The 27,405-nt window shown below is 43.9% G+C and overlaps 1 protein-coding gene across 14 annotated transcripts in view; it reads right to left on the bottom strand.

The window, feature by feature from the left end:
* The window catches only part of GRB10 (growth factor receptor bound protein 10), a 203,482-nt gene that overhangs the window by 124,655 nt on the left and 51,422 nt on the right, over nucleotides 1–27,405 (bottom strand). For 3 of the 14 annotated variants that reach the window (XM_054494416.2, XM_063667309.1, XM_054494407.2), the window contains exon 2: nucleotides 17,680–17,776. The exons of 9 other annotated variants lie outside the window; for them this stretch is intronic. Coding sequence is in view for 2 of the 5 variants with exons in the window: in XM_063667309.1 (XP_063523379.1) it covers nucleotides 17,680–17,730 (51 nt within the window). In the remaining 3 variants the exon portion in view is untranslated. Of the gene's footprint in view, nucleotides 1–13,169; nucleotides 13,283–17,679; nucleotides 17,777–27,405 lie in introns of those variants that run through there. 2 more of the 14 variants (XM_054494414.2, XM_054494412.2) reach the window with 2 other exon arrangements.

The following is a 27,405-nucleotide window of genomic DNA, read 5'->3' as shown; positions in this document are numbered from 1 at the left end:
CAGTGAGCTGAGACTGCACCACTGCACTCCAGCCTGGGCTACAGAGCGAGACTCTGTCTCAAAAAAAAACAAAAAACAGAGTGCAATCCTGAGCCCTCCTGAGCTCTCGGGTGGGATGTACAAAGCCATTGCAATTGCGCTGAACCCAACTTCTTCAGCTTCAAGCTTCTTGTTTTCTCTCTGGGTCCCGCAACCCCAGCAACCTCTACACTAAACCCAGAGAACCAAACCATGTGCAGCTGTGAGAGTGATCAACAAAGCCAGAGTTGCCCTCCTAGCAGATCAGGGCCGTAGGAGGCACATGACACACCCACACTCTTCCCCCATGAGCAGAAGGAAGAGAGAAATCTCTTCCTTGAACTTTCTCAACAATAATCTCAGAATTTGGAAATAACTCTCATTGTCCTGGCTGACCAGGAAAAGGCCCCAGGGTTTGATATGATGTAATCCTTGGTGGTGGCTTTTCCTCATTTCTAAGTCCCTCCCACAGGCGGAGGGCAGGGGGCCAAGGGTAAATGGCAGCTGATGCCAAGAAGCTGGAGGCAGAATGAGGTAAGCTAGGTCTGGCCTGGAGCTCCAGCCTGGGGCTCCCAGGTGTGGCAGCCCTTCGAAGGGCAGGTGCGATCTGGAGCAGGGAAGGGCATGGAGCAGCTTCCAGGTGCAAGCAGAAGGGCTGGGCTGGCAGGGCAACAGGACGGCAGTTCATAGTGTTGCTCCCCAGAGGCTTTGGATAAAGCTCATTTTATTTATAAAAATGAATAAACAGCACAGATCCCAGGGCTCAGGAAACTCCCTCTGCCAAAGAGTGACTTTTCCCAATAAGACCAAACTCGGGCAGCCATTACAGCAGGAACAACTGGTGGATCCCAACCTTGCTGTGGGCCGTGAGAAACAGTTCACCTCGCCCTTCAGGTATGAAAAATCTTACTGTGGCATGAGCCAAATGTTTACAAACTGCCAGTGTGACAAACTATGATTCTGAGCAAATAACTTCACTCTCTGGGCCTATTTCCTCACCAATAAAATCAGGTTTTTGGACCATATGACGTCTAAACTTCTTCTGAGTTCTAAGGCTGAGTCTGCACATTCCACAAAAATGTTCCAAAGCAAATCTATTCCTAGAACCACGGTTAAAATAATATCATGGGTGACTTTTGGGCTTCTGTCCAATACGGAATATAAAGGATTAGATGTACCCTCTCCCCCTAAATAACTACTGAAACAGTTTTCACACATTTGACAATAGGCAGCATGGGACAGTGATTCCTGAGACATGATCCACATGACGCAGCCCTACTAGTGCCCACTCACTGGCTGGAGAGAGCTCCCAAGCTGCAGCGCAGGGAGGGGGAATCTCCCTTCCAGGCAGAGCCTGCGATAGTCCTAAGGAGACAGAGTTCAGCACTCAGGAAGGTCAAGGCAGAGAGGAGAGCGCTCAAGAGAGGGGGCTCTCCACACACATCTCCAGCTGAGGATTAATGACGCATGCATGTAAGGAAAATACCAAGACTGGGAAGAACCACCAGAATGAAGGAGACAGAGCCATCTGGAGAGAAGCGTGTTCCCACCAACCCAAATGGAAAACTTCCTTACGCATGGGACACAAGACAGACCTCAGAAGGGTCCTGCCTCAACAGTGGGAGCAAATTAGCCCCAAACTAAAAGTGACTCTGGGCCCAGCTAACAAAGCTTATAAGCCAGCCTCAAAAGGGTCAAACTATTTCCAAGAAGCTTCTTTCCAGAATAAAGCCCAAAATATTTAACAGAATAGCCCCCTCCCAAGAAACAGCCAACACCCAACCAGGTGAAATTTACAATGACTGGGATCGAAACAAAAAGTACCAAGCATGAAAAGAAAATAAAACCCATAATGATAAGGGAAATCAGCCAAGAGAAATGGATACAGAAATGTCCAAGATGATGGAAATAGCAGGCAATATATTAAAATGATGAAGATAAATATGCTCTGTGCATTCAAGAAGGAAAAGCAAAGCATGAGTAATAAGGAGAGAAGTGGAAGATATAAAATGACCAAATCCAACCCTACAGATTAAAAATGCAATACAGGAGATGAAAAATATGCGGGCAGGATTAACCAGACATTGGACACCACGCTTCTCTCCCCTCCCTCCATCCCCAGTGACCAATCGCCAAAGACACACTGTGAGGCTCCCTCGCCCAACGGCTGGCGTGGTCTGGAGAGGCCTACGGTAGGAGCACCCTGTGAAGACATAGTAACAGAAACTATCCAGAATGGCACACAGAGAGAAAAGGAAGACGGAAAAGATTACGATAAACTACCTCCAAATGATGATGCCAGATGAGGGGAGGGAGGAAGGAGCTCAGGTTTGGGGCCAGAGAAAATAAAGGCTGCAGCCAGCACTTTCTGCATTCCTGCTATTTGGCCGGGCTGGATAAGTCAACCAAAGTTTCTGAGCCTCACTTTTATTGTAGGCAAATTTGGATCATACCCATTTCAAAAAGTTTGGCAGGAAAATTGAGTGAGATGAGGTATCCAAAGTCCTGTCACAAAACACATGCTAGCTCCTTTCTCAACCTCCAAGGAGACAGTCTCCCACTTTGTGGCAGCCTAACACCTGCAAGGGGGTATCAAGGACAGAAACACAGAAAGTCTTCACCACTCCTTACACTCAGAGGTGACCCTACTCTTACGGACTTGAAAAGCAGTTACAAGCGCAATAGTCTGGTTACTGCTCCAGCTTCAACCAACAGCAAGGGAGTCAGGGGCAACTGGGCTCCACCACAGGAAGCAGCTGCCAGGCCACATGCTCCTAATGCTGCCACCGAAAGGAGGGACACTCACTCGCACGATAAGCTTGAAGAGTGTGTGTGTGTGCATGCACACGCGTCACAGTCACATATATATGTATATATACATAAATATGAAATTTGAACCATATGTGGAAACACAAGTAATACAAACTTAAAATGTACACAGATACAGGTAATCTACAGATATGACAACAGGCCCCTCCTTATCCACCACTGAAGCTAGAAAACATTTCTTTATCTAAATACTTTCTCCCTAAGTTAGGAACCTCATTCATTATCAGTAGATCTGAAGAGCGTATCTTCTCCTGTGTCCGTATTATCAACCAGGTGTTTAGATGGAAATTGCTCTTTAGCACCACTTAGCCAAGGCCTCATTCTCTGAAATGAGGTTCTTGGGGTCTCTGGATCCATTGAGGAGCGATGGTCAGATACACAGATCGGTTCACCCTGCGCTGGTACCAGCTCCTGGAGGGACCTACGAGGCGCAACCACAAGGCCATGGCCATGCTTTGCTTGACCCCACTCCAGACTGCTCAACATGCAGCAGGCCCAGTTCTGATCCCCCCAGGTAGAGACTCCTCTGTCACTGCAGGGAGTCCAAGGGGCCCTGGGCGCCCAGCAAAGGGAGGCGGCCAGGGACTCAGTCGGCCCAGACGATTCCAGCCCACTGACTAAGTGCCAGGACAAAGAGGGGAGAGGGGATTCCCAAGCCAAGATCTGGAGGCTTGCGAAACTGTGTCCAGCAGGAAGGAAGAAAGGGAAGGGGATCCAAGCTCCCTCAAATCAGGAAGCCCAGTGCCCAGTTCAAGGGAGAATTAACAGAGAGAGGGGAGGCCAGTTTGGGGAATGGGAAGATGAGTTTGGTTTGAAATGTCTTTCTTCTGAAATGCTGGCATTACCTTCACCTCCCTGAATGCCAGTCAGCCATCTGCATGGGTTAGTTACCCATGCAGAAATCAGTCAGCCTCCAGCTCCTCCTTATCCACCTATGAACTGCTTACTGGTCCTGATTATTTTGCCTTCTACATCCACTTCCACCCACGCTTTCTTCTCACGGCCACTGCGGTGCCCTCGGCTCAGGCCACTCACTGCTGCTTCCTGAGCACACTGACTGAGATCAGTGAGAGCTCACTCTCACACGAGGGTCCCAGAGTACAGAACTCATGGACTCTCCAGCCTGGGTCTTAAACTGGCACTCTACATCTAATATTTCAGTCTTTGAGGACCAGAGATCTAACTTTACTCCAAAGTAATTTGTACATTAAGGGCAGGTTTCAAAAACACATTAATACCTAGTTCACCAGGAGCCCAACATAAGTCCCATGCATACTGAAATTGTAACCGTCGAAACCCTGAGAGCAGAGGTTGCCATTCATAGCTCTCAGGGTCAAGAACGCTTAAGCAGCAAGAGGGGCCCTGCAATTACTGTCCAATGTCTAAGCTTGTTGAACCCCTCAAAATCTTCACCCAAGGGTGACAGAGTCATGGATAACCAATCACAGAGTTTCAGAGACTTGGAGTATCCAACCTCTTGGACACCCAAGCAGAAGAAAAATATAGTCAATCTTCAGAGAGACTGATCTATTCAACAAATATTTACCAAGCAATTACTCTATGCCCAGCATATGAGTGTTTAAAGCAACAATCTTGACCTATGGAGTTTGTATTTTATCTAAAGAAAACAAATAGTGAGCAATAAACACACCATTTACTTGTTTATAATCTGAGAGTATGGTGCTATGGAATAAAAGAACAGAATAGAGCTGGATAAACAGGGCGGAGACTGCAATTTACACAGAACACAACAGAAGGCCTCACTGAAAAGGGGTCCAAAAGTGAAGACTGCAAGGAGGAAGGGCCAGGCCCACAGGTGTCCTGTGACACCTACATGAAGGAGGAAAACAAGGCAGAAGAATATCACTGCAGACAGAGACAGAAGGCCCTGCAAAGGGACTTCATCTTAAGAGCGACCATCCTTTGAAGCTGGAAGCCATCATTCTCAGCAAACTAACACAGGAACAGAAAACCAAACACTGCATGTTCTCACTCATAAGTGGCAGTTGAACAATGAGAACACGTGGACACAGGGAGGGGCACATCACACACTGGGGCCTGTCAGGGGGTAGGGGCGAGGGAAGGGAGAGCATTAGGACAAATACCTAATGCATGGGGGGCTTAAAACCTAGATGATGGGTTGATAGGTGCAGCAAACCACCATGGCACATGTATGCCTATGTAACAAACCTGCACGTTCTGCACGTATATCCCAGAATTTAAAGTAAAATTTAAAAAATAAAAAAAAAGAGTAACCATCCTTAACAATTACACAGATGCCACTTTCTCCATGAAATAAATGCTACAACCAGCTCCTTACATTTCCACTACACTTTGGAATTTCCTACCAAGAATGACAAGTTTTGTTTTTCCTGTGAGTTTACTCCTTTTATAGGTTTTTTTTTTCTTAAGTCATACTATCAAGTGATCAAATCCCAGTTCCTGCATGCTACGCAGGATCTCTGGCACCTAGAAATAGCTGGTGGAGACACATTCTTCTGCCCCCCACTCCAGCTGCTGGGAGTGGGGCTGAAATCCTTCACAGAACTTGAATGCCTCTCAACAAACACCAGAGAACCCCTAACAGAGCTGCAGGCTGAAGTCCATCTTCAGAAAAAGAAACATGGTCTCCTACCACTCTTCCAGAAACACTAACAAACACATCAACTAAGTCACAGAAAGTTCAGTAAGAGGAAAAACTAAATATGAGCTAAATATTTACTTTCTTCTTTAAGATCAATGATAGGAAAACCTCACAAAAGTTAAAAATAATGCTAATAATTCATATCACAGTCACTTCGAATACTTTGTTTCTTTCTAGTTAAGATGATAATAATAATAAATGTACCAGTAGCCAGTTTCGCAGGGTCTGCTTGAAACACACATAAATATTTAACAGGTTCTGGGGAAACTGCCAAAGTGAGAGTATTGACTGCATGATGAAGACAGGATCGCAAACCCTACCTAAGTGACCCCCTTTGCTGAGACTCATAACCTGTGGCAGCAGACACAGATGATGAGGCCCATCTGACACCAGGCGCCAAAGAGGCCCAGAGAGCAGAGGACAGGCACATCCCGGACGGGGAGCCCGGCACATATGGCAACACTTAAAACCCCAAGGAAAAATAACAGTGAAAGCAAGTCATCCCAACTAAACGTGCATGGTACGGGAATATAAAAATATAATTTAAACAAAGTTACCACCTTAAAAGACCAGACACTTCAATCAGAAAGTAAGTAAAGAAGCTTATGTTTAAATTACTCTGTATGCTTTTAATAAAAGGAATAATTTTAAGGTTCCTCTCTCTGCCAAAGTACACCATTTAAAAAAAAAAAAAGTTGCCGTTTCCTAAATTTTCATCAATGTATTTACTGCTTGTTTAAAACAGCATTTTCCTCTGCCTGGCTGTCTAAAGCACGATATTATCCAACAGTTTTTCTCTTCTGCAACGGAGCAAGCAATCACAGAAGTTGCACGGCACCCAAATCCAGTGCAGGAAATTGTTGCAATAAATACCCTCTTCATCCAGGTGCCAGAAAGAAAAGAAACACCCTGCTTCATTGAAAAGTTTCATAAATCGTTAACATGAACACCACATACAGTATCTGCCACATTCAAACAATTTTAACACAGTAAAGGTACCCAACCATGAAACTATTTTAAACTTTCCTGGAGAATACAGTAGTCCCCCCTTATCCTGGTTTTACTTTCTGTAGCTTCAGTTACCCACAGTCAACTGTGGTCCAAAAATATTAAATGGACAATTCCAGAAATAAATAATTCATCAGTTTCACACTGTGCGGAGGAGTGTGATGAGATCCTGCACCGACCCGCTTTGTCCTGCCCAGGATGCGACTCCTCCCTCTGCCCAGGATGCGACTCCAAGATCCACGCTGCAGGCGCTGCCTGCCCATGAGTCACAGAGGAGCCGTCGCGGCGATCATCAGATCAACTGCCGCGGATCACAGAGCTTGAATTCAAGTAGCCCTTACTATACTGAATAACAGCCCCAAAGGGAAGAGGAACGATGCTGGCCATTTGATTATGCCAAAGAGAAGCAACTCATGACAAAGTGAGCCCACCCCACCTGCTGCCACCTTCTTGCTCTGCTGGCCCAAGCCCCAGCCTGTTAGCTCTTGTCTCTGCCCCTCGTAGGACTCTGCAGCTTGAGAATTAGGTGTTCTGACCTGGGCTGGGGACGGGGTGCCACCTCACCATGTGACCCATTCCCCACTAGGTAGGGGCCAAGCAGAAGGGTGATAGGTCTCCACTCTGTCCTCAAGCAGAATCTGGGGTGGCTGAGGATGGGGGAGGACAGACGACAGCATGAGGAGGGGTCAGGCAGAGGGAGGCCCAGGATTGGCTTCAGGAATGCAAGAGAAGGCTCCATGGGGGTGCAGCAGGGACTGCTGCAGGAAGGGAAGGTGTCCAGGCCGAAGTCCAAGGAAATGGCCCAGGCAAAGAAACGGAAGAAGAAGACAGCGCGTGGAGCGGGGAGGAGGGAGCAGAGCAGTTCAGTATGACTGGTGGCAAAGGAGAGCCCAGGCTGCTGGTAGGGAGGATCAGGCCAAAGACAGGCTGAGGAGGCTGGCCCGGTCACTATGCTACCTCCTGTGCCCTCCTCTCCTCTCTCTCCTGCACCCCACAGGCAGGGTGTACCATGGGCCCAGCAGCTCCCAGCTTCCCAGGCTGTCCCCCACCAGCTGAGCCCCAAACCCTTAACCTACACACCATGCCACAGCCCCTCTGCCCTACCCACCCTCGTGCCCACTCAGGAGGCCAAGGACTGGCCATAAACTTATATTCAAGGACTTCCTGCAAGGGTCATTCCAAGATCCAGAGCGGCTTCCTAAGGCGATAGAAAGGTCCCCTGGAAGGCCCCAGGGTAACCCCGCCTGGCACCAAAGAAGTGTCAGGGCAAAGATGTCGGACGGCACAGACAGAGCAGCTCCGACAGCATCTGCAGTCCCTCGAGCTTGCAGCAAGGTGGGAAATTCCACGTGTTCGAAGATTTCAAAGCCACAGAAAGCACATTCCCATCTGCCAGGAGAACATAGTTGATGGGGGCACATGGGCAGCAACAGCTTCAAAGCCCTACAACGAGGACTCAAGAAAGGGGAGTCCAGGGTGAAGAGGTGACAGAACCAGTGATGCGAGCCAGGGCGACAGGGCCCAGGGTGACCGGATGATGGGGGATGGACTATGGGGGAGAATGCCAGGGTGACGAGGTGACAGAGTGATGAGGTGGGGTGACAGGGTACCGCCCCCTCTCCTTCCCCAACATTACTTATACCTGGCCTCCAAACACACAGCCTCTCCTCAGAAGCTGCCCTCAATGTCCTCCTTGGGTAGGGTTATTTTTAATCCCATTTCACCCACCTTAGGTAAAGATAGCACCCTCAGGATTAAGTTGTTTCTCTAGATGCCCTGGCACTCACCCCTCATACTGCACAAGCTACAAAGGCCACATTTATGCCTTAGAAAGCTGAAAAATCCATATAAGTACCCTGCAAATGCCAAGAACCTGACCTCAAAGACCAATTTAAATGGAATTAACACCTTCACAATGTTGAAAAATAAAATACATTTATACAAAATTTACTTTTCTTTTAGTGAAGTTCTGAAGGGACAAGTAAAGCAAAATATAACTTTATAGCTATTTTTTCACAATACCAAATATCTTTTTTTTCTTTAAAAAAAGAGAAAAGTTGCAGTGAAGCAATGATGTCCTTGGCAGTGAAGGACTCAAATTCCATCTGTGTCCACAGACAGAGGGGTCAGGTGTTTCCTATTTAGAGGCATTAAACAACAGGTACAATTCTCCTTCCTCTATTACTTGGGTACATCCTTTAAGCCCCGGCTATGTCTTAACGCACTTTTGTATTCCCAGAATGGGCAACCACTAAGAAACTGCCAACCATTTCCTCACTGTTCAAAGAACGAAATGTTCTAATGTTGTTTGGTCCCATCTTACAAATAAGCTGGGTTTCAGTTGAGGTCTGGAAATGTAGGATGAACCCCTCAGCCAGTACCCCAGAGCCTGCTAAACCAGAGTCTGGGGGCAAAGGAAGATGATGAAGTGGTCTTTAGGGATCCAGCCCCTTGGATCCCAGGAGCAAAGGCCCTGTTCAGGGTTCCAGCCCAGTGCCCCTGGTCAACTGGGATTTCCTAAGGCCCCACTAGTTGGGTGGTCCCTGGAGGCTCTCGTTTCATAACAGTGCGAGTATAACTGTCAGCCTCACATGCCTGAAGCGGTACTGGGATTCAAACCCGGGGCCTGCATGCCTCCTGGGCTGGCTCACCTCCCGCTGGCCACATGACCCCCCAAAATGGTGTAGACTCTTGATGGAGCCAAGACTAGAACAGCTGCTCAAGGCAAACAGACATAGGAAAGTGGGAGGTAGGTCACACTGAGAGCTACAGAGGGACCCACAGGCACCTTCCAACCTTCACGCCCTAGTGCAGCGGCAAGGAGGTGGTTAAGGACGTCAGCAAAAGCACAGTGGAGTCACATCAGGCCTGTAGGGAAGAGTGGACGACACAGTGGGAGGGCACAGATGCTGTCCCCCATGATCCGCCACTGGCTGGAGGCAGTGGACTCGCATGTTCCAGCAGCGCCTGAGGAAATCTCACCATGCACAAATGACACACCAAGGCCACAATGGGCCATAAACGCAAAGCTTCAACTTTGCAAACTGGAGCTGCCAAGGACAGAAAAACCACAGGCATGACAGTGATATCCTGAGATAGCCAAGACTAGTGCTTCCGGAGCCATCTGCGGGGAAGAAGCAGTTTTTGCTGTCCCTATCAACCTGTCAAGCATGGATACTTCACAATTCACAATAGCAATGAATTGCTAGAAAGTAAAATAAAACAAAAATACGATACATATCCACATTTTTATTCTTAAGTTCAACATTCAAATTGCTATAAAATCTCTAAACACATTTTCTCAATGTCTCTACTTATAATCAACTGGAAATAAACACAACCTGGGACACGACAGTGGGTGCACGAAGAGACCTTCCTTCAAAAAAGTCAACATTGCGCTACAATGAGGGATGGGAGGATGTGTCCTGAAGGGAGAGCGTGAGCCGCCCAGCTCTGAGCTGGTCATTCTCATCTGAAGTGTTGATTAGTTCTGGTCCTTTCCCTTGAAGAGGGCTAGGCAAAACAGGAGAAAGGAAACAGGAAAAAGTGCCACAAACCCCGACAAAGGAAGGATGCCTGAAGGAGCTGGGGGCTGGGTGGGTAACGACACATAACTTCAAACGCAGAGAAACAGAAGTGATTTGCTCTTTGCTCTGCGTTACTGACAAGGCCAGAAGGGAGCACAGTCAATGTTACAGGAGGCCCATCTTCTGACCACAGATAAACAGCCTGTCCCTGAGGGTCATGAGTTCCCTTCCCTTTGGTAATCAAGTAATATGACTCTGTGCAAAGAAAACAGTTGAATCAAGGATTCATGCTCCAACCAGGTACACCATGATGTCTTTCCAAGTCTGCGTGCACTTGATACTGCCATCTCTCCTGGAAAAACACTCCCACAAGGTAGCCCTGCTGCTGCCTGCTCTGCTGGTTACCTGCCTGCTGCCTGTCCTGCCTGCTGCCTGCCCTGCCTGCTGTAATGGCGACTGATATGGTTTGGATTGGTATCCCCGCCCAAAATCTCAGGTCCATCCCCAAGGTTGGAGGAGGAGCCTGGTGGCAGGTGACTGGATCATAGGGGCAGATGTCCCCCTTGTTATTCTTCATGACAGTAAGTTGTCACGAGACCTGGTTGTTGGAAAGTGTGTAGCACCTCCCCTTTTGTGCTCTTTTCCTCCTGCTCCAGCCACATAAGACTTGCCAGCTTCCCCTTTGCTTCTGCCATGATCGTAAGTTTCCTAAGGCCTTCCAGCCATGCTTCCTGTACAGGATGCAGAACTATGAGTCAATTAAACCTCATTTCTTTATAAATTACTCAGTCCCAGGTACTTCTTTATAGCAGCAGTGTGAGTGTGGACGAATACAGTGACACGCACACACAGCAGGTAAGTTTTGGTTTTTGTAGGTCTAATAGAAACTTTGACACTTTACAACTGAAGAGGCAACCATCTGGTCTCATAAGTAAAACAAAAACAAAGACTTTGATAAGTGATTTCATAGTAGCTTCTGGGCAGATAGATGGCAAACAGAAAGTTGATTACTAACATTGAACTTTCATGGGATGGAAAATTATAAGAACACAAATATTTCTGTGGGGATTTAATCCCCGTGATAAGCAGGAGGAAAACAGAAGTGGGATATAGGTATCCATGATTAGATATGTCCTTCTCAAAGGCAGTGCAAAGTCATAGACCAATAATGTGTTCTGTTCCTCCACTGCTTATGAAATCTTACTAAAAAGATAATTAACTCTAGCACCTCCAATCAATCAAATAGATATCTACACAGCCAAGCACATGGTGCCAAGGAAAAACCAGACAGTGGAATGGTTAAGGACACAGGCTTCAGGCTTGACCCCGCACGCCTGATCCCTGATCTATCCCATACAAGCTGTGTGACCTTGGGCAACTTACCAATATCTGCAAGCCCTGGTTTCCTTGAAAAAAGAAATAGAAAAAATAACACATCCAGAGTATTTGCCACTGTACCAGAGAGAGGATAAAAATAACACAGGCTGGGTGCAGTGGCTCACCCCTATAATCCCAGCCCTTTGGGAGGCAGAGATGGGCAGACTACTTGAGACCAGGAGTTCAAGACCAGCCTGGCCAACATGGCGAAACCCTGTCTCTGCTAAAAACACAAAAATTAGCCAGGTGTGATGGTGCGTGCCTATAATTCCAGCTACTCGGGAGGCTGAGGCAGGACAATCGCTTGAACCCGGGAGGTGGGTGTTGCAGTGAGCTGAGATTGCGCCACTGCATTCCAGCCTAGGTGACAGAGTGAGACTCTGTCTCAAAAAAAAAAAAAAAAAAAAAAAAAAATACATAGGAAATATGTGATACAGTTGTTTATATTATTCAAAAAAAATCAGACTTTAAAGCCCACACTTAAGAGGATGATGATGTTTGAGAAGATTTAGACATTAAAAAGAAAAGCGTTGAGAATATATACATACTTATGTATTTTTATTTCCATTTATTTACTTACCTGTCATATTTCATTGATTGTAAGACATGCCCCACTCCCCATTTTCACATTTTAAAAATGCAAACACCTTACGATCAGCATACATGACACATTTAGGGACAATACATAATAATCTTTATTTCAACTGAAAAGCTGTTGTTAAAACTGACTTATGGCATTTCATGATCAAAGAAATTCAGTAAGTCCAAAATTGCAGGATACAAATTCAATGTTTTATTATAATAATTCTGAGGAGGAGATTTTGGCATTTGGACAAAAACTTGTTCTCCTCAGTCTCACCAACATTAAACATACACACACTTCACAGAGACGAATGTACCTCTGTTACTCAGTAGGAGAGATGGCCTTTTTCTGCTTTGATAATCTCATCTGTAAAGGGGAGAACATGAAGGTCCCCACCGTGTAGCATTGGCAGGAGAGAAAATCCAAGTAAAGTCCTCAGCATGATGACCAGCATATAATAAAAACCTCAGTTTTCTCATCTATAAAATGGGTATCATGAAGGTACCCAATTCATAGAGTCGGTGGAAGGCTGAAGACAAGGCAAGTACACAGGAAGAGCTTAATCTTTTCCCCCCTGCCAGCCAGAGTGGTCAGCTTGCAGGCTGTCGAATATGTAAGTTTTACGGTTCTAGCAGGAAATGACATGGGGTGGGGGATTAATCACCCTCCCCTCTACCTGTCTGCACAAAGCACAACACTGACAGCATCCCAGGCCATGGTGGCCCACAGCTGGTTGTTGTGTCTGTCTCCCTCCAGGGCTGGGAGCTCCCTGCAGGCAGGGTTGACATCTTGTTCACCTGGTACCCTAATACCCAGCCATGGTCTGCCAATCAACTGTTCATAAAATGGTAAGCGAATAAACAAATTAGTCAAAGTTACTTAGAACATTTAAAGAATAGAGTTTTCAACTGATTCTGTTAGTTACAGAAAGTATAAACTATTTACTAATATGTAATTAACTACCTAGGATTTAAATAAATAAAGCCAGTTAACAGCAATTTGCCAGATCAATGAAAAGTATTTTCCCAAACCAAATGCCATCTATTTGTTTTAAGTGAATATTCATGTGATTTTAAAGACTTAAAAAGATTATAATCTCAAATTTACATAGGTATCACACAAATCACTTTAAAAAAAACTTACATTCTTAAAAATAATTCTACACTCAACAAAAATTACATACCAGCTCATCCAAACAGTGGCTCACATTTAACAGGGTCTTTTGTATGCTAAGCACAATGCCAAAGGCTTTAATATAAGTGTCTTCCAATTCTCACAATGACTCTCACAATGACACTGAAAACAGAAGAAATGTGGAGAATTTAAACACCATGCCTAGAGCCATGCAGGTGAATAGTAGTCAACACACTGCCTGTTTTACCTCACAAAATATCTCCATAACATAGTTGCCGTTACTAAGTTCAGAATCATAACCTTAAATGACTTGGAAAATCATTTTAGGTAAATGTCCTATCAGCTAGAAAAGTCAAATAAAATTTAAAGAGAGACATTTCAAATGATCTTCATAACTTCCCACCTCAAAGGTTAAGAGTGGCAGGTACTATCAATAAATTTCTTAAAGAAAATGTAGTCTAATAAAATGTCCTTTAGCCAAAGTATGGGGGGTGTAGTATTTAAAAATGAAATACTACAGAATCACTCTTTCACTAAAAAAAATAATAATAATAATAACAACAGTGACAGACTTTGGGAATGGAATTCATTTTCAGGAACTGAGACCAAATCAACTCTCAGAGATGATGTCATCTTTCAGCTCCTCCATGCACTGCCAAAAGATTAAGGAATCTAGGGCACCCAACAGAAAATCCAAAGCTGTATGTGATCAGCAGATGAAGTCTCATCTGAGGACTGTTTCTAACCCAGAAAATGGGGAGGAGATGAGCTGATACAAGGAGGCCCCCTTGAGCCTCTGTCCATCCAAAAAGGTTCATTTTAGCAGTCAGAAAAAAAAGTTTTTTTTACAGAAAAAACTTTTTTCTGTAAAAGGTCAAACACTACCCAACTCTGCTGATGGGGCTTGGAAGCAGCCACAGACAACACAAAAACCAATGGCCAAGTTCCAATAAAACTTTATTTTTTGGGACCGGGTCTTGCTCTGTTGCCCAGGCTGGAATGCAGTGGCGCGATCTTGGCTCACTGCAACCTCCACCTCCTGGGTTCAAGCAATTCTCCTGCCTCAGCTTCCTGAGTAGCTGGGATAACAGGTGTGCGCCACCACGCCTGGCTAATTTTTGTATTTTCAACACAGACAGGGTTTCCCCATGTTGGCCAAGCTGGTCTCAAACTCCTGGCCTCAAGTGGTCCACCTGCCTCTGCCTCCCAAAGTGCTGGGATTACAGGCGTGAGCCACCATGACCAGCCTCCAATAAAACTTTATCTGCAAAAGCAGGTTGCAGTTTGTCAAGCTCTGCACTAGAAGAGCAGGTTCCCCGCCTGAAGGTTCAGGGACACAGCACTGAAATGGAACTACAACACACACCTCGCGGTGTCCTTGGGCTGGACAACATGTATGTGCACTAATGCTGTTGCTCATATCTCCACCAAAAGCTGAGGCTCTGCAGGGCAGGATGGCAAGGAGAGTTTCTAAGAGCTCATTTCTAAGCACGATTGTTTTTAATTCAGAAATCAGGAAACTATGAAAATAACATTGCTTTTGGAAATTCAACAGTAAATTTAATCACCTATATAAAATTCACATGCAAGTTGTTTCATTTCTAACGCTCAGTTCAACATTGTGTATGGAAGTTTGTAGCCAAGCGCATTTTATTTCCTATTTTGCATTTTTCTGAAAGATAATAAATGTTGCTTTTATTTACCATAACTTTTATCATAGGTGCATAATCCCTTCTTCAAAAGCCTGAAGGCTGGACACGGTTAAGAATTAAGAGTTTTGGGGAAGGGAGAATGATAACACAGTGTCCACATCAATGAACACAGATGTGCAGGGCCCAGAGGGAGCCCCATAAACCCCATCCCACTTCCTGGGCAGACCCTGTGTTCGGCAAAGCTCTGGACTCTGCCGTGGCATAATAAATGAGGAAATTTCTTGCTTCAGACCTTTTGATTTTAAAAATGGCAGACAATGAGCTATAGGACCCTACTAACAGAGCCCCCCTGAAGACCAAGGCAGCTGGCCCTCTCTCTCCCGTTGTCCCATTTTATTTGCTTCAGAATTAGTATCATTATTCACAACTATCTCACTTGCCAGTTGTTCCATGTCTGTCTCCTCCACTGGGATCCAGGAGCCCCAAAGATCTGTCTGCTGAGCTCAAAGCTGGCTCCCTAGCCCAAAACATGTGCCTGGAACCTGGCTGGTGCTCTATCAAGATCCAAAGAATTAAAGATCACAGCCCTTGACTCAGCTTCTAAAGGATGACCAGGCGCCGGGTAATTTAGACATATTTCCTCTAATCCCTGCCACAACCCAGATACCATTAACCCTTTTCTACCAAAACTTCTGTATGGAAACTGCGGTAGGAAAAGTGGCAGGACTTCTCCAAGGTCAGAGAATTACGATGTGTCACATTCTAAAGGAAAAACTTAAGTCTTAAAAGTGAAGTGGGTCATCCCCAACCTTGCCAGAACCCCTCCCCAACTGCTGCCCTCCAACAGCAGGATGATTAAATGCATACAGTAATTTTGGTGCTTCTGTGCATATTTTAAAAATCACATCAGTGACTCACGGACTGAACCATCTATCTAATCCAAGCCACTGCTGCAAGTGAACAGCTAGAACTAGAAAATTATTTGTATGTTGAAGGATTTAAGAATAAATTTTTCTCTATAAAACTCCGGAGATTTATCTAATTATTATTATATAATTACGATTGCTCAAGACTGGAACCCACTGTAAATCATCCCATATTCTGAGAAATTCTGGAACTGTCATCTTATTTTCCAGGAACAAGGGACATATGCTGCCAAGTCTTGCTGTCAGATTTTTTAAAGAGTAAGACAGTACTTTCGAATGGCCCTGAGAAGCAATGAGTATTTCCTCAAAGCATGACAGCACATAGCCGGGAATGCCCACGCTTCCTTCCTGGCTTCCTGGCTCCAGGAAAGCAGCCTGGGGCAGTGGCGACTACAAACACCTAACAAGGCCATCAAGGGAGGAGCTGACACAGCTTGCACGTCTGCCACTTCTGTAGGTACCAGCAGGAAACTGGAAATGCCAGGAAGGGAGGGGAAGCTGACAGAACCTCTGTGGCCATTATCTGGCCCTAAAAGCCTATTCTATACCCAGCCGAGGACAGCACTACTAAAATGACCTCAGAGAGACTTTCCCTCGGGGACGTTGTTCTTTGAGCTCGCTGACTGCACTCTCTTGCGACTGAGTAGGAAGTGGCAGGCAGGGGTGAAGGGTGCAGTCGGGCCCGGACAACTAGCTGACGCTAACTAGCCACACAAGAACTGGACTCGTGACCCGTGGGTGCAGCACAGAGCTTTAATCAATGGGGGGAGGCAACCACAGCCTCTTTAAGAACAAGAAAACAATTATGCAGAGGCAGAGGCAGATGCCTTTTCCAGAGCTCACAAACTACACAGACCCAGAGGTCACCACCAAACTTCGCAGTTCACTAAGGTTTTAATCCTCTTTTCTGGCTTGTAACCAATTTTGGCTTTGTGTCACATTCGATGATTAGAATGAATGGTATTCCTAATCTTCAGCCTTTCTTCGAAGGTTTGCTTCACTTAGATACCAAAAAAAAAAAAAGTTCAAAGGCGTCTTTTTGCAGCCATAATGCTGTAGGCAATTTCTCATCACAGTAGCTAAAAAGAGACTTCACAGACTAAGAGAGAAAACAGTAAGTTCAAAGAAGTGCAAAAACCTGACCAAACCCAGAGCATATGAAAGGACTTCCAAACCTAGGACTGCTCCAGCCAAAAAGTCACAGGCCTGGGAGAGATGGTGTAAGTACTTCCAATGACAAAAGCACGAGTAAGGATGAACCAGGATTCGCGAATCAAATCTAAAGAACCAAAGACCATCCCCTAAAAATGAATCCGTCTACACCAAGTGAAAGTTCAAATAAGTTCAAATAAAATCTATTTCAGAAGATGAAGGGAACTTGCAGATGAAACTGTTCTAGCAGCCCATGAAGAAGAGCTAGAGAAAGTGAAGGAACAGATATGAACTTGTTCTCCCACAAAATTCCACCTAGGGCTCTCACGAAAGGAAAGAGCCAATCTGTGGAGAGCACTCCCTCTAGAACATCTGTTAAGACACCAAGCCCTTTCTCCTTCCCACTCCCTCACGCATGAGCACATGTCTCCAGGTGAATGTCCCGACATCCACCATCACTGCAGAACCCGTCATCAGGAGTGTCTGGCCCGACCCAGAAGGTGAAAAACACAGTGCTTGCTTCATTCCAAACATGGAAGCCCGGCTCTCAGCGGGCAACTCTGTCCTACAACCAAACTCTTTTAGAGAAGTACGCACAGTCAAACGGGAATATGACCACGCTATCTTACAAGGCAAAGCAAGACACAGAAGACCGAGGCAGAAAAGGGCAGTGGGCCTCTGCACCATGGGACTTGTCACCAGCCCCTGCTCCAGCGTGTCCTAGTGACCTGAGAGCTACAGAAACGATCCATGGCTGCTGGCGACATGTGTGCCCTGGCCCTCGACCAGCACCATCGGGCCAGGATCAGATATACGTGCTTGCCCATACCTGGTAGTACGGATGGTGCAAAAAGGAATCTGGGGAGCCAGCTAAAGCCATGGGTTCCTTCTGCCTTCTTCAAATTACATTTACTGCGCTGCAGCACCTGGAATAAAGACAGACTGTGAGAAGCCAAGCCAGAAAAAAAAAAATCCACTACTTATGGCTGGTTCAAGTGTGACATGTCTGAATGGGCAGCTCTTGGCCTTAGCTTGTAGGTTCAGTAAGGACACTTGCTCAGGGCACCAACTTTTTGCTGACATGCAGAGATGGTCCCCAACTATGGGGCCCTGAGAGGTCATCTGTGAAGTCAAAAGTCTGTGGGGTAGAAGGGTGCCCAGAGTGGTGAGGGTGACATCAGATCCTCTAAATTTAACTCACACTTTCCCAGCACTCTCCTGCACTGCCTCACCCTTCTTCCCTATACCATCTATTAATACCCTGCAAACTTCATCATGCTTTCACAAACAGGGATTCAGACAAATTCCAAAGAAGCCCGGAAGGGGTTGTGTGTGTGTGTTTGGGGCCAGGACCACAGAACATCATTTGAGTGAACACTAGCTCCACCAGCCATAGAACAAATCGGAATTCTCAGTGGACATCCAACCTCACAAACTCATTCCACACTCTCCCCTGTGGGCCACGGCACCCAGTACAGAATAAAATGAGGGATATTAATTCTAACAATCAGAATAACAACAACAAAAATCAAGACAAGACCCTGTTGTGGGATGAACTGTATCCTCCCAAAGTTCCTAAGCTGCAGCCCTAACCCCTAGTACCTCAGAATGTGACTGTATTTGGAAGGAGAGTCTTTAAACAGGTCATTAAGTTAAAATGAGATGATTAGGGTGGGCCCTAATCCAATAAAAGCGGCGTTTTTGTAAGAAGAGAATATTAGAACACAGACTTGTACAGAGAGAAGACCATGTCAGGACACCTTGAGAAAATGAACATCTGCAAGCCAAGGAGAGAGGCCTCAGGAGAAACCAAATCGGCCGATACCTTGATCACGGACCTCCAGTATCCAGGACTGCGGGAAATGGATTTCTGCTGTTTAAGTCCCCTCGCCCCCTCCCCAGTCTGTGGCACTTTGTTATGACAGCCTTCCTAAACTAACACAGACCCAAAATATAAAATCACTACGAAATTCTCATCACAGCTAAAAGGAACAGAAGCATCCCAGATCTGTAAAATTTACTACCAATCATGTTTTCTGCAAGAGTTTCTCTAGAATCCCTCAAATCACCAAAGAATGCCCCAGACCACTTTGCTGGGGCTGAAAGGAAGCAGTCAATAGCAGTGGAAGTACTGGCACAACGAAGCGAGCATGTCCATCACCTGGCTCAGACGTCCCCAACCTACTGAGTGAGAACTGTGGCCGCATCCACCCTTCACCTCGGCCACGACCAGCAGCCCCAAGGCCTCAGCCTTCTCCAGCTCGCAGTCAGCCTGTCCTCGGGGTAGCTGGTGTTACACGTCAACAGCCCAGGCTCTAATTCCCAGTCACTTAGTCAAACACCAGTCTGGCTGTTGCCATGAAGGTATTCTGTAGGTGTGGTTAATGTCTACAGTCACTTGGCTTAAAGAAAATGACCCTTAACAGAGGCATTACCCAATCCACAGAAGGCCTTGAGAGCAAACACTGAGATTTCCTAGAGAAACAAGAATTTAGCTTAAGACTGCAGCAAACTCCTGCGTGAGTTTCCAGCTTGCCTGCTCTGCAGATTTCAAACTTGCAAGTTCCTTAAAATAAATCTTTATATATTGAATACATATGAATATAAATATTTATATATTTAAATATATATTTATTTATTTTCATACACATATAAGCTTGGGTTCACTGGACAGGCCGTCACCCCTAGCCCTTGAGGTGGATCAGTGCCCCAAATCATTTGCTGCCAGATCGCAGGACCATGCCTGGATGTCTCCTGCGGGCAGCCAGGCGGCCTCTGCCTTCCACACCAGCAGACACACTCTTGTGTGACTCCTCACTCTCTACCTCACCCCACCGCCTCCCATTTCCTAGCCCCATCTCCAAACACTCCTTCTGCCTTCTCCCCTAACTGCAGGAACCTGTTTTTCTCCCCTTCGCCCACATCTCTGAGGGCCTGGGAGAGGAAGGAGTGTCCTCTTGGCCACCTTGCCCGCTGGGTGACAGTTCTGCCACATCCCACCAGGCTGCCCACAACCCCCACGCACGCCGCACACCTCCCTGCTGTGGTCATCTCCCAGTCTCCCAGCTCATCCGTGGAGACTCACTGGCCCTGACTAATATGCCTTCTGGAATTCCTGGATGTGTTCGACATATCGAAATATGTTCTTATTTTCTCCCTGAAGTTTCAAACTTAATGTGTGTTAAGACTGTCAAAAATATCACTTAATATGCCGATTTTAATACCTAAAGTTCACCTTTGAAAGTATTTGCCAAAGGAGATGGCTTCTCAGCCAGGAAAACATGTGTCCCATAAGCCCAGTGGAACAGTTTCCTCGGGACAAGTAAACTATAGTTAGATACAGTAAGAGGGCTGGGCTATCTCTGGTCTCTAATAAAATGTAACCAATCCACAGCTAACATCATGCTTAATGGTGAAAGATGAAAAGCTTCTCCCCTGAGATCAGGAACAAGACAAGGACGCCAATTTTCACCACTTCTACTCAACATAGTATTGGAAGTCCTAGCCAGAGCACTGAGACAAGAAAAAGAAATAAAAGGCATCCAAATTGGAAAGGAGGAACTAAAATCATCAAGGTTCAGAGATGATATATGACACAATCTTATATGTAAAAACCCTAAAGATTCCATAATAAAAAACTATCAGAGCTAGTAAATAAGTTCAGCAAAGATACAGGATACAAAGTGAACACGCAAAAACCATTTGTGTTTATAAATTAAGAACAATCCAATAGATAATTAAGAAAATAATTCCATTTACAATAGCATCAAAAATAACAAAATACTTAGAAATACACGTAATCAAAGAGGTGAACTACTTGTACACTGAAAACTAAAACATTGCTTAAAGAATAAAGACATAAACAGTAAGACATGCTGTGTTGGAGGAACTAATATTGTTAAGATGAAATACTACCTAAAGCAATCTACAAATTCAATGCAATCCCTATCAATATCCTACTGGCATTTTTTTGCAGAAACAGAGCTGAGGGTGTGTGAAGGGCTGATCTTGTGAAGTTCTGTGAGCAAGTTGGCTAAGATTGAAAGGGGATGATTTAGGTTTTTCTGTAGGTTGAACATTAAAATGAAAGCACACTGATGCAGGGCCAGAATGTGGGCCCATGTGTCTGAATAACAGGGTTTCCTTAAAAAAACTGATCTGCTATTCAATGAAAAATTGTAAAGGACTCTAAAAAGTTTATGAAAATCTTACCTTATGGTTAAACTAATTAAAACTAATAAAAACTAATTAAAACTAGACAGATTTATAAAATTTTATTAAAAAGTAGCTTTAGCATTAAAGATGTACTAATACAAACATGAAATTTGGTTTTCTCTTTTGAAAAAGATTTTTATATAATATTGTGACAATGAAAGATTTTTTGTTTGCCTTTTGAGTAAACTACAGGAAAAAAAAAACTGGAAGAGAAAGAAAAAAAAAAAACAAAAAACAAAAGAAAAAGCCATCCTAAAATTCATGTGGCTTCTCAAGGGACCTGAACAGCCAAAACAATCTTGAAAAAGAACAACACGGAGAACTCACACTTCCTGATTTCAAAACTTACTAACGGCTGGGCATGGTGGCTCACGCCTGTAAACCTAGCACTTTGGAGACCAAGGCCGGCGGATCACTTGAGGTCAAGAGTTTGAGATCAGCCTGGCCAACATGGTGAAACCTCATCTCTACTAAAACTACAAAAATTAGCCAGGTGTGGTGGTATGCGCCTGTAATCCCAGCTACTTGGGAGCCTGAGGCAGGAGAATTGCTTGAACCTGGGAGGTGGAGGATGCAGTGAGCCGAGATTGCGCCACTGCACTCCAGCCTGGGCAACAGAGCCAGACTTCATCTCAAAAAAACAAAAGAAAACAAAATGAACAATAACAAAAAAACTTACTACCAGGCTACAGTAATCAAAACAGTCTGGTACTAACATAAGGACTAACATACACCAATGGAATAAAACAAACAGCCCAGAAATAAATCCTCACATATATGGTCAACTGATTTTCAATAAGGATGCCAAGACCATTTGCAGAGGAAAATAGTCTTTTCAATAAATGAATGGTTCTGGGGGCTGAGTGTGGTGCTCACACCTGTAATCCCCACACTTTGGGAGGCAGAGACAGGTGGATTGCTTGAGCCCAGAAGTTTGAGAACAGCCCGAACAACATGGTGAAACACCACCTCTAAAAAAATTAGCCAGGCATGGTCATGTGCACTGTAGTCCCAGCTAATTGGGAGGCTGAGGCAGAAGGATCAATTAAGCACAGGAATTGGGGATGCAATGAGCTCTGATTAACACCACTACACTCCAGCCAGGGCAACAGTGAGACTGTTTCAAAAAAATAAAAATAACCAATTTTTTTTAAACGGTCCTAGGAAAACTGGACATCAGCACGCAACAAAATGAAGCTGGACTCTAAACTTATACCATAAGCAAAAAGTAACTCAAAATGTATGAAAGACCTAAACATAAGAGCTAAAACCATAAAACTCTTAGAAGTAAAGACAGGGAAAAATATTCATGACATTAAATATGACAGTGACTTCTCAGATATGACACCAAAAGTGCAGGCCAAAGAAAAAATAAACTGGGCTTCACCAAAATTCAAAATGTTTGTGCATCAAAGGATGCTATCAAAAGATTGTAAAGACAACACATAGAATGGGAAAAAATACTTACAAAGCATTTATCTGATAAGGGATTAAAATCCAGAATATATAAATGATATGGTCTGGCTCTGTGTCCCCACCCAAATCTCATGTTGAACTGTAATCCCCAGCGTTGGAGATGGGGCCTGATAGGAGGTGACTGGATCATGGGGGTGGTTTCTAATGGCGTAACACCATCCCCCTAGTGCTATCTCATGATAAAGTTCTCCTGGGATCTGGCTCTTTAAAAGTGTGTAGCACCTCCCTCTTCACTCTTTCTCCTGCTCCAGCCACAGAAGATGTGCCTTCTTCCCCTTCACCTTCCACCATGAGTCTAAGTTCCCTGAGGCCTCCCCAGCCATGCTTCCTGTACAGCCTACGGAACTGTGAGTCAATTAAACCTCTCTTCTTTATCTCTTCTTCATAAGTTACCTAGTCTCAGGTAGTTCTTTATAGCAATATAAGAACAGACTAGGCCGGGCATGGTGGCTCACACCTGTAATCCCAACACTTCAGGAGGCCGAGGCAGGCGGATCACCTGAGGTCAGGAGTTCAAGACCAGCCTGACCAACATGGTGAAACCCCATCTCTACTAAATATACAAAAATTAGCTGGGCATGGTGGCAGGCGCCTGCAATCCCAGCTACTCAGGAGGCTGAAGCAGGAGAATTGCTTGAACCCAGAGGTGGAGGTTGCAGTGAGCTGAGATCACACCATTGCACTCCAGCCTGGGCGACAAGAGCAAAACTCTACCACAAAAAAAAAAAAAACACAGACAAATACAATAAAGAATGCCTACAACTCAACAACAAAAGACATAAGCAACCTAATCTAAAAAGGCACAAAGGGCTTGAATAGACTTTTCTCCAAAGAAGATATACGAATGGCCAAAAAGCACATGAAAAGGTCCTCAACATCACTAGTCATTAGGGAAATGCAAATCAGAACTGCAACAAGATACCACCTGACACCCATCAGGCTGACTGATATAAAAAATAATAACCACAAGTATTGGTGAGGATGTGGAGAAACTGGAACCCCTGAGCATTGCTGGTAGGAATGCAAAATGGTGTTGCTGTGGTTGAAAATAATATGGTGATTCCTCAAAAATATTAAACATAGAATTAACATATGATCCACTTCTAAGCATATAATAGCAACTCCACTTCTAAGCGTATAATACAAACTAATCAAAAGCAGAGGCTCAGGTACTTCTATATCCATGTTCATAGCAGCACTATTCACAATAGCCAAAAGGTGGAAGCAACCCAAGTGTCTACTGATGAATTAATGGATAATTCATCAATAGACAAACAAAATGTGGTATATACATACATGGAATGTTAAGGGACACGGTCTCCCTCTGTCACTCAGGCTGGAGAGCAGTGGTGTGATCAAAGCTTGCTGCAGCCTCAAATTCATGGGCTCAAGCAATCCTTAGCCTCGCAGGCAGCTGGGACTTATGGGACTAGAGGCGTTCACCACCATGCCCAGATAAAAAGCTCACTTCTGAACATCCTACAGTTATACAACTGGATCATCTACTGTGCTACTTTAAAGAGTTCAGATTCTAAATCATCAGCTGATTTATCAAAATATGTGATTCATATTCATAGATAATGAGGAATAGTTTTATAAGCCAGTAGATAGATAGCAGCTTTATGTCTATAATAACTAAAGACTTTCTCATTAACCGTTGTCGGATGATTAAGAAATTGTATCAATATCTGTTGTCTTTTTGCTTCCCTTGATTAAAAGGGCCTACTAACAAGTTTGGCTTGCTGTGGTGGTTTCACATTGTCCTTTTAATGTCGAAGGTTAAACCCTCCTTTGCAAGATTACCATTATAAATAAGGTATTAAAATTTGTTTATTTTAATTAATGAAAATTTAAATAATCTTTATGATAGAGCTTAAACTTCTTTATTAGACTATAGCTCAGAAAAATCGTTCAGGCAGAGTCAAAAGTGTACTCATTCTAAAGTCAACATTTTTCTTAACAATGCCAATATTTACACTTCTGGATCCAGCAGCTGAAGTTGAACGTCTTTGTTTTTCTGATTATATGGGTTGTTTTTTGTTTTTCCATGTTAGGGCAACTTGTACTAGTTAAATTAAAATGATACAATTGTCATAAACTTGAAAAATGTTGCACCCAATAACACTTTTTCTGAAAAGTACACTGGGTGTTCCTAACTGAAACTCTAGAGTCTGGCAGACTGTAGATGATACTCTTAGGCCCTCACCTCACAGCTAATTGCAAATTATGTTCATGGTGGATTTAAACTGTAGAGCGTTGACCCTCCCATCTGAAAAGATAGTCAAATAGACATCTTCTAACCCAATGCCAGTAAGCAGATGACCACATGACACATCCGTGACCAATCCATGCTCACTCTGTCTATTCCGCATGGCATGTGGCTCATCACACATGGCAACGTGCTAAGTGCATGCTAAGAACCCATGCAATCCACTCTCATATTTCCTTTTCTGTTCTACTGTATTTATTAAAAACGCTTTTCATGACCTACTAACTTGATTTCAAGACCCGATAACAGGTTGAAACCCACAGTTTGAAAATAGGGCAGGGCTATATTTGGGCTTATGGTCAACATCGGGGTCACCAACTTCAGTTGGAGGGCCCGCTCCCTCACGTCCCCTCCCATGTCTGCCCCTTCACACCCTAGTGCTGTCCAGGGCACAGAGAGGCTGGCCCACTGGCCTTTCTCTTTCTATTCCCTCTTCACCCCTCAGTCCTCACTCCTCTCCTCCCTGGCTCAGGAGAGCCAGAAACATTCCCAGCAAACACCACAGCTCTTATGCCACCTCTTCCTGTGAGTCCCGCTCTTCGAAAACACAGCTCACCTGCTTAAAGGAACCCAGCCAGCCCGGGAACTGTGTGAGGCTGGAGGGAAAGTCATGTGACTGTGCCACACGAATCCTTTCTTTTATTTAGCCACACATCCAAAACGTGCATTTAACAGTACTAGAACATTTTACTGCATTCCTTAGGAAATCTACATTGAACGTGTATTTCAGACTTTCTCCTCTCTCCCCCAGAACGCTGGCCCCCACTTGCAAGTCACTCAGATGACAGTCGCATGTCTGCCACACCTGACCCATTCAAGTGGCACACCATTCTAGCTCATCGCCCTGGTGTATCTTTTCCATGGCAACAACCACTTCCTGACAGCTTCACTTTTGAGACAGTCACAAACCCCATCTTGTTCAAGAACTCAGTCTTGTTCCCTGCCATACCCAGAACAGCACATAGTAACAGGGACCCAAGAAAGATTTGCTGACTAATAAGGGTAAGTTGTATAATTAATGATGATCAGGTTAAATAATAAAATTCAATTTAAAATTTAAAATTTTAGAAAGACGTTTTGAGTCTTAAATCATCGTAGAATTGTTTTTTTAAAAGCTGTACCTTCCATAACAGAAGATCCTACTCTTTATTAAGAAAAATATAATTGAGCAATGTTCATGGTATATTAAAATAATCACATGTAGAATGGAAAACAATATGTACATTCTAAGCCATAATAAAAACATAAAAAGAAACTAATAATTCTTTAAACATTAAAGGGAAACCCAATTTGCAACAGAAGAGAGAAGACATAGCAGTAAATGTCAGTCATCCAATTCTCCTTTTCAAAATAATATTCAAAACCATTCTAATGAAAAAAAAAATACCCAAGGCAAATAGAAAAGCTTTAAAAAGGGAGCTAGAAAAGAAAAAGACAGAATGGACAGATATAAAAACCAAACACAATGCAAACAAAATAAAAGCAATGGTAGCAATGATAATCAAGTGTCACTTAAAGCAAAGAAACAATAATCCAAATATTAAAAAGCACTGATAAAAGCATAATTGATAATGAATAAAAACAGTATTATCCTCCAAACAGCAAAGTATCAAAATACATAGATCTAAAATTAGAAGCAAGTTTAATAAAAAGTTTACACTTCAACAAAAAGTTTACATTAAAAACAAAAACAGAGTCTCAAGGAGAAAACGAGGAAAACTAGTTGTTGCAGATGTTGGTCTATTATGTAGGACAAAGAAATAAAATTGGAATAATGAGTAATAAGAAGGCATTAATTGATATTTATGAAAAACAGGCATTTGCAAATATTTATAAACATTTGCAAAATTATTTTTTTTAAAAAATACTAAACCACAAAGAAGAGCAGTGCATTTTAAAATGCAAAGATCTCTGGAGTTACAGAACATGGCCCCAAGGAAAAACCTGCTACATGCTGCCTCCTCCCAGCCTGCATGCAGCTGCAGACAGGACTCCAAATGTCCAGCACTGAGACAGGGACCGTAGGCCAATGTGCCAAGGGGCTCCATGCTACAGCCAAATACAAGAAAACCAGAAATTAGGAACGTGTTAAAAAAAATAAATAAATAAGGCACTTGAAAATTAAAAACAAGCTCTGGCCTAAATAAGTGGTTCAAGGAGGAAATAAAGATACAATACAGTCCTAGACAATTAGGACAATGCACACCCCCATGTGTCAAGACAAATAAAATGAAGCAAGAGAAATAAAAGAAAAACTCATGCCATGAAACGCATCTTTTATAAAGACAAAATAAATGAACACCAATCCATCCATCTTGAACCAGAAGGAGGGAAATACAGTCAAAAATCGGAAAGCAAAGCATGACAAAATTGAAATCCAAGAAATATAATAAAAGACAAATTTCTTAAATGTATAGTCAAGAAAAACATACAAAATTTTAAACAATGAAATACAATGATTTTTAATCATACAGTAATTTTATGCACACCACTAAAGAAATAAATTTTGAACATTACTGAAATTTTAATTTTTACAAAAATATATATACCCAAATCAGAATCATCTAAAGTAAAAACACTTAAAATATAAACAGT

This window comes from Pongo pygmaeus, chromosome 6, assembly GCF_028885625.2.
Source record: "Pongo pygmaeus isolate AG05252 chromosome 6, NHGRI_mPonPyg2-v2.0_pri, whole genome shotgun sequence".
Taxonomy (NCBI): Eukaryota; Metazoa; Chordata; class Mammalia; order Primates; family Hominidae; genus Pongo; species Pongo pygmaeus.
The sequence above is the reverse complement of the archived record's forward strand: the minus strand, read 5'-3'. Positions and strand labels throughout refer to the sequence as shown.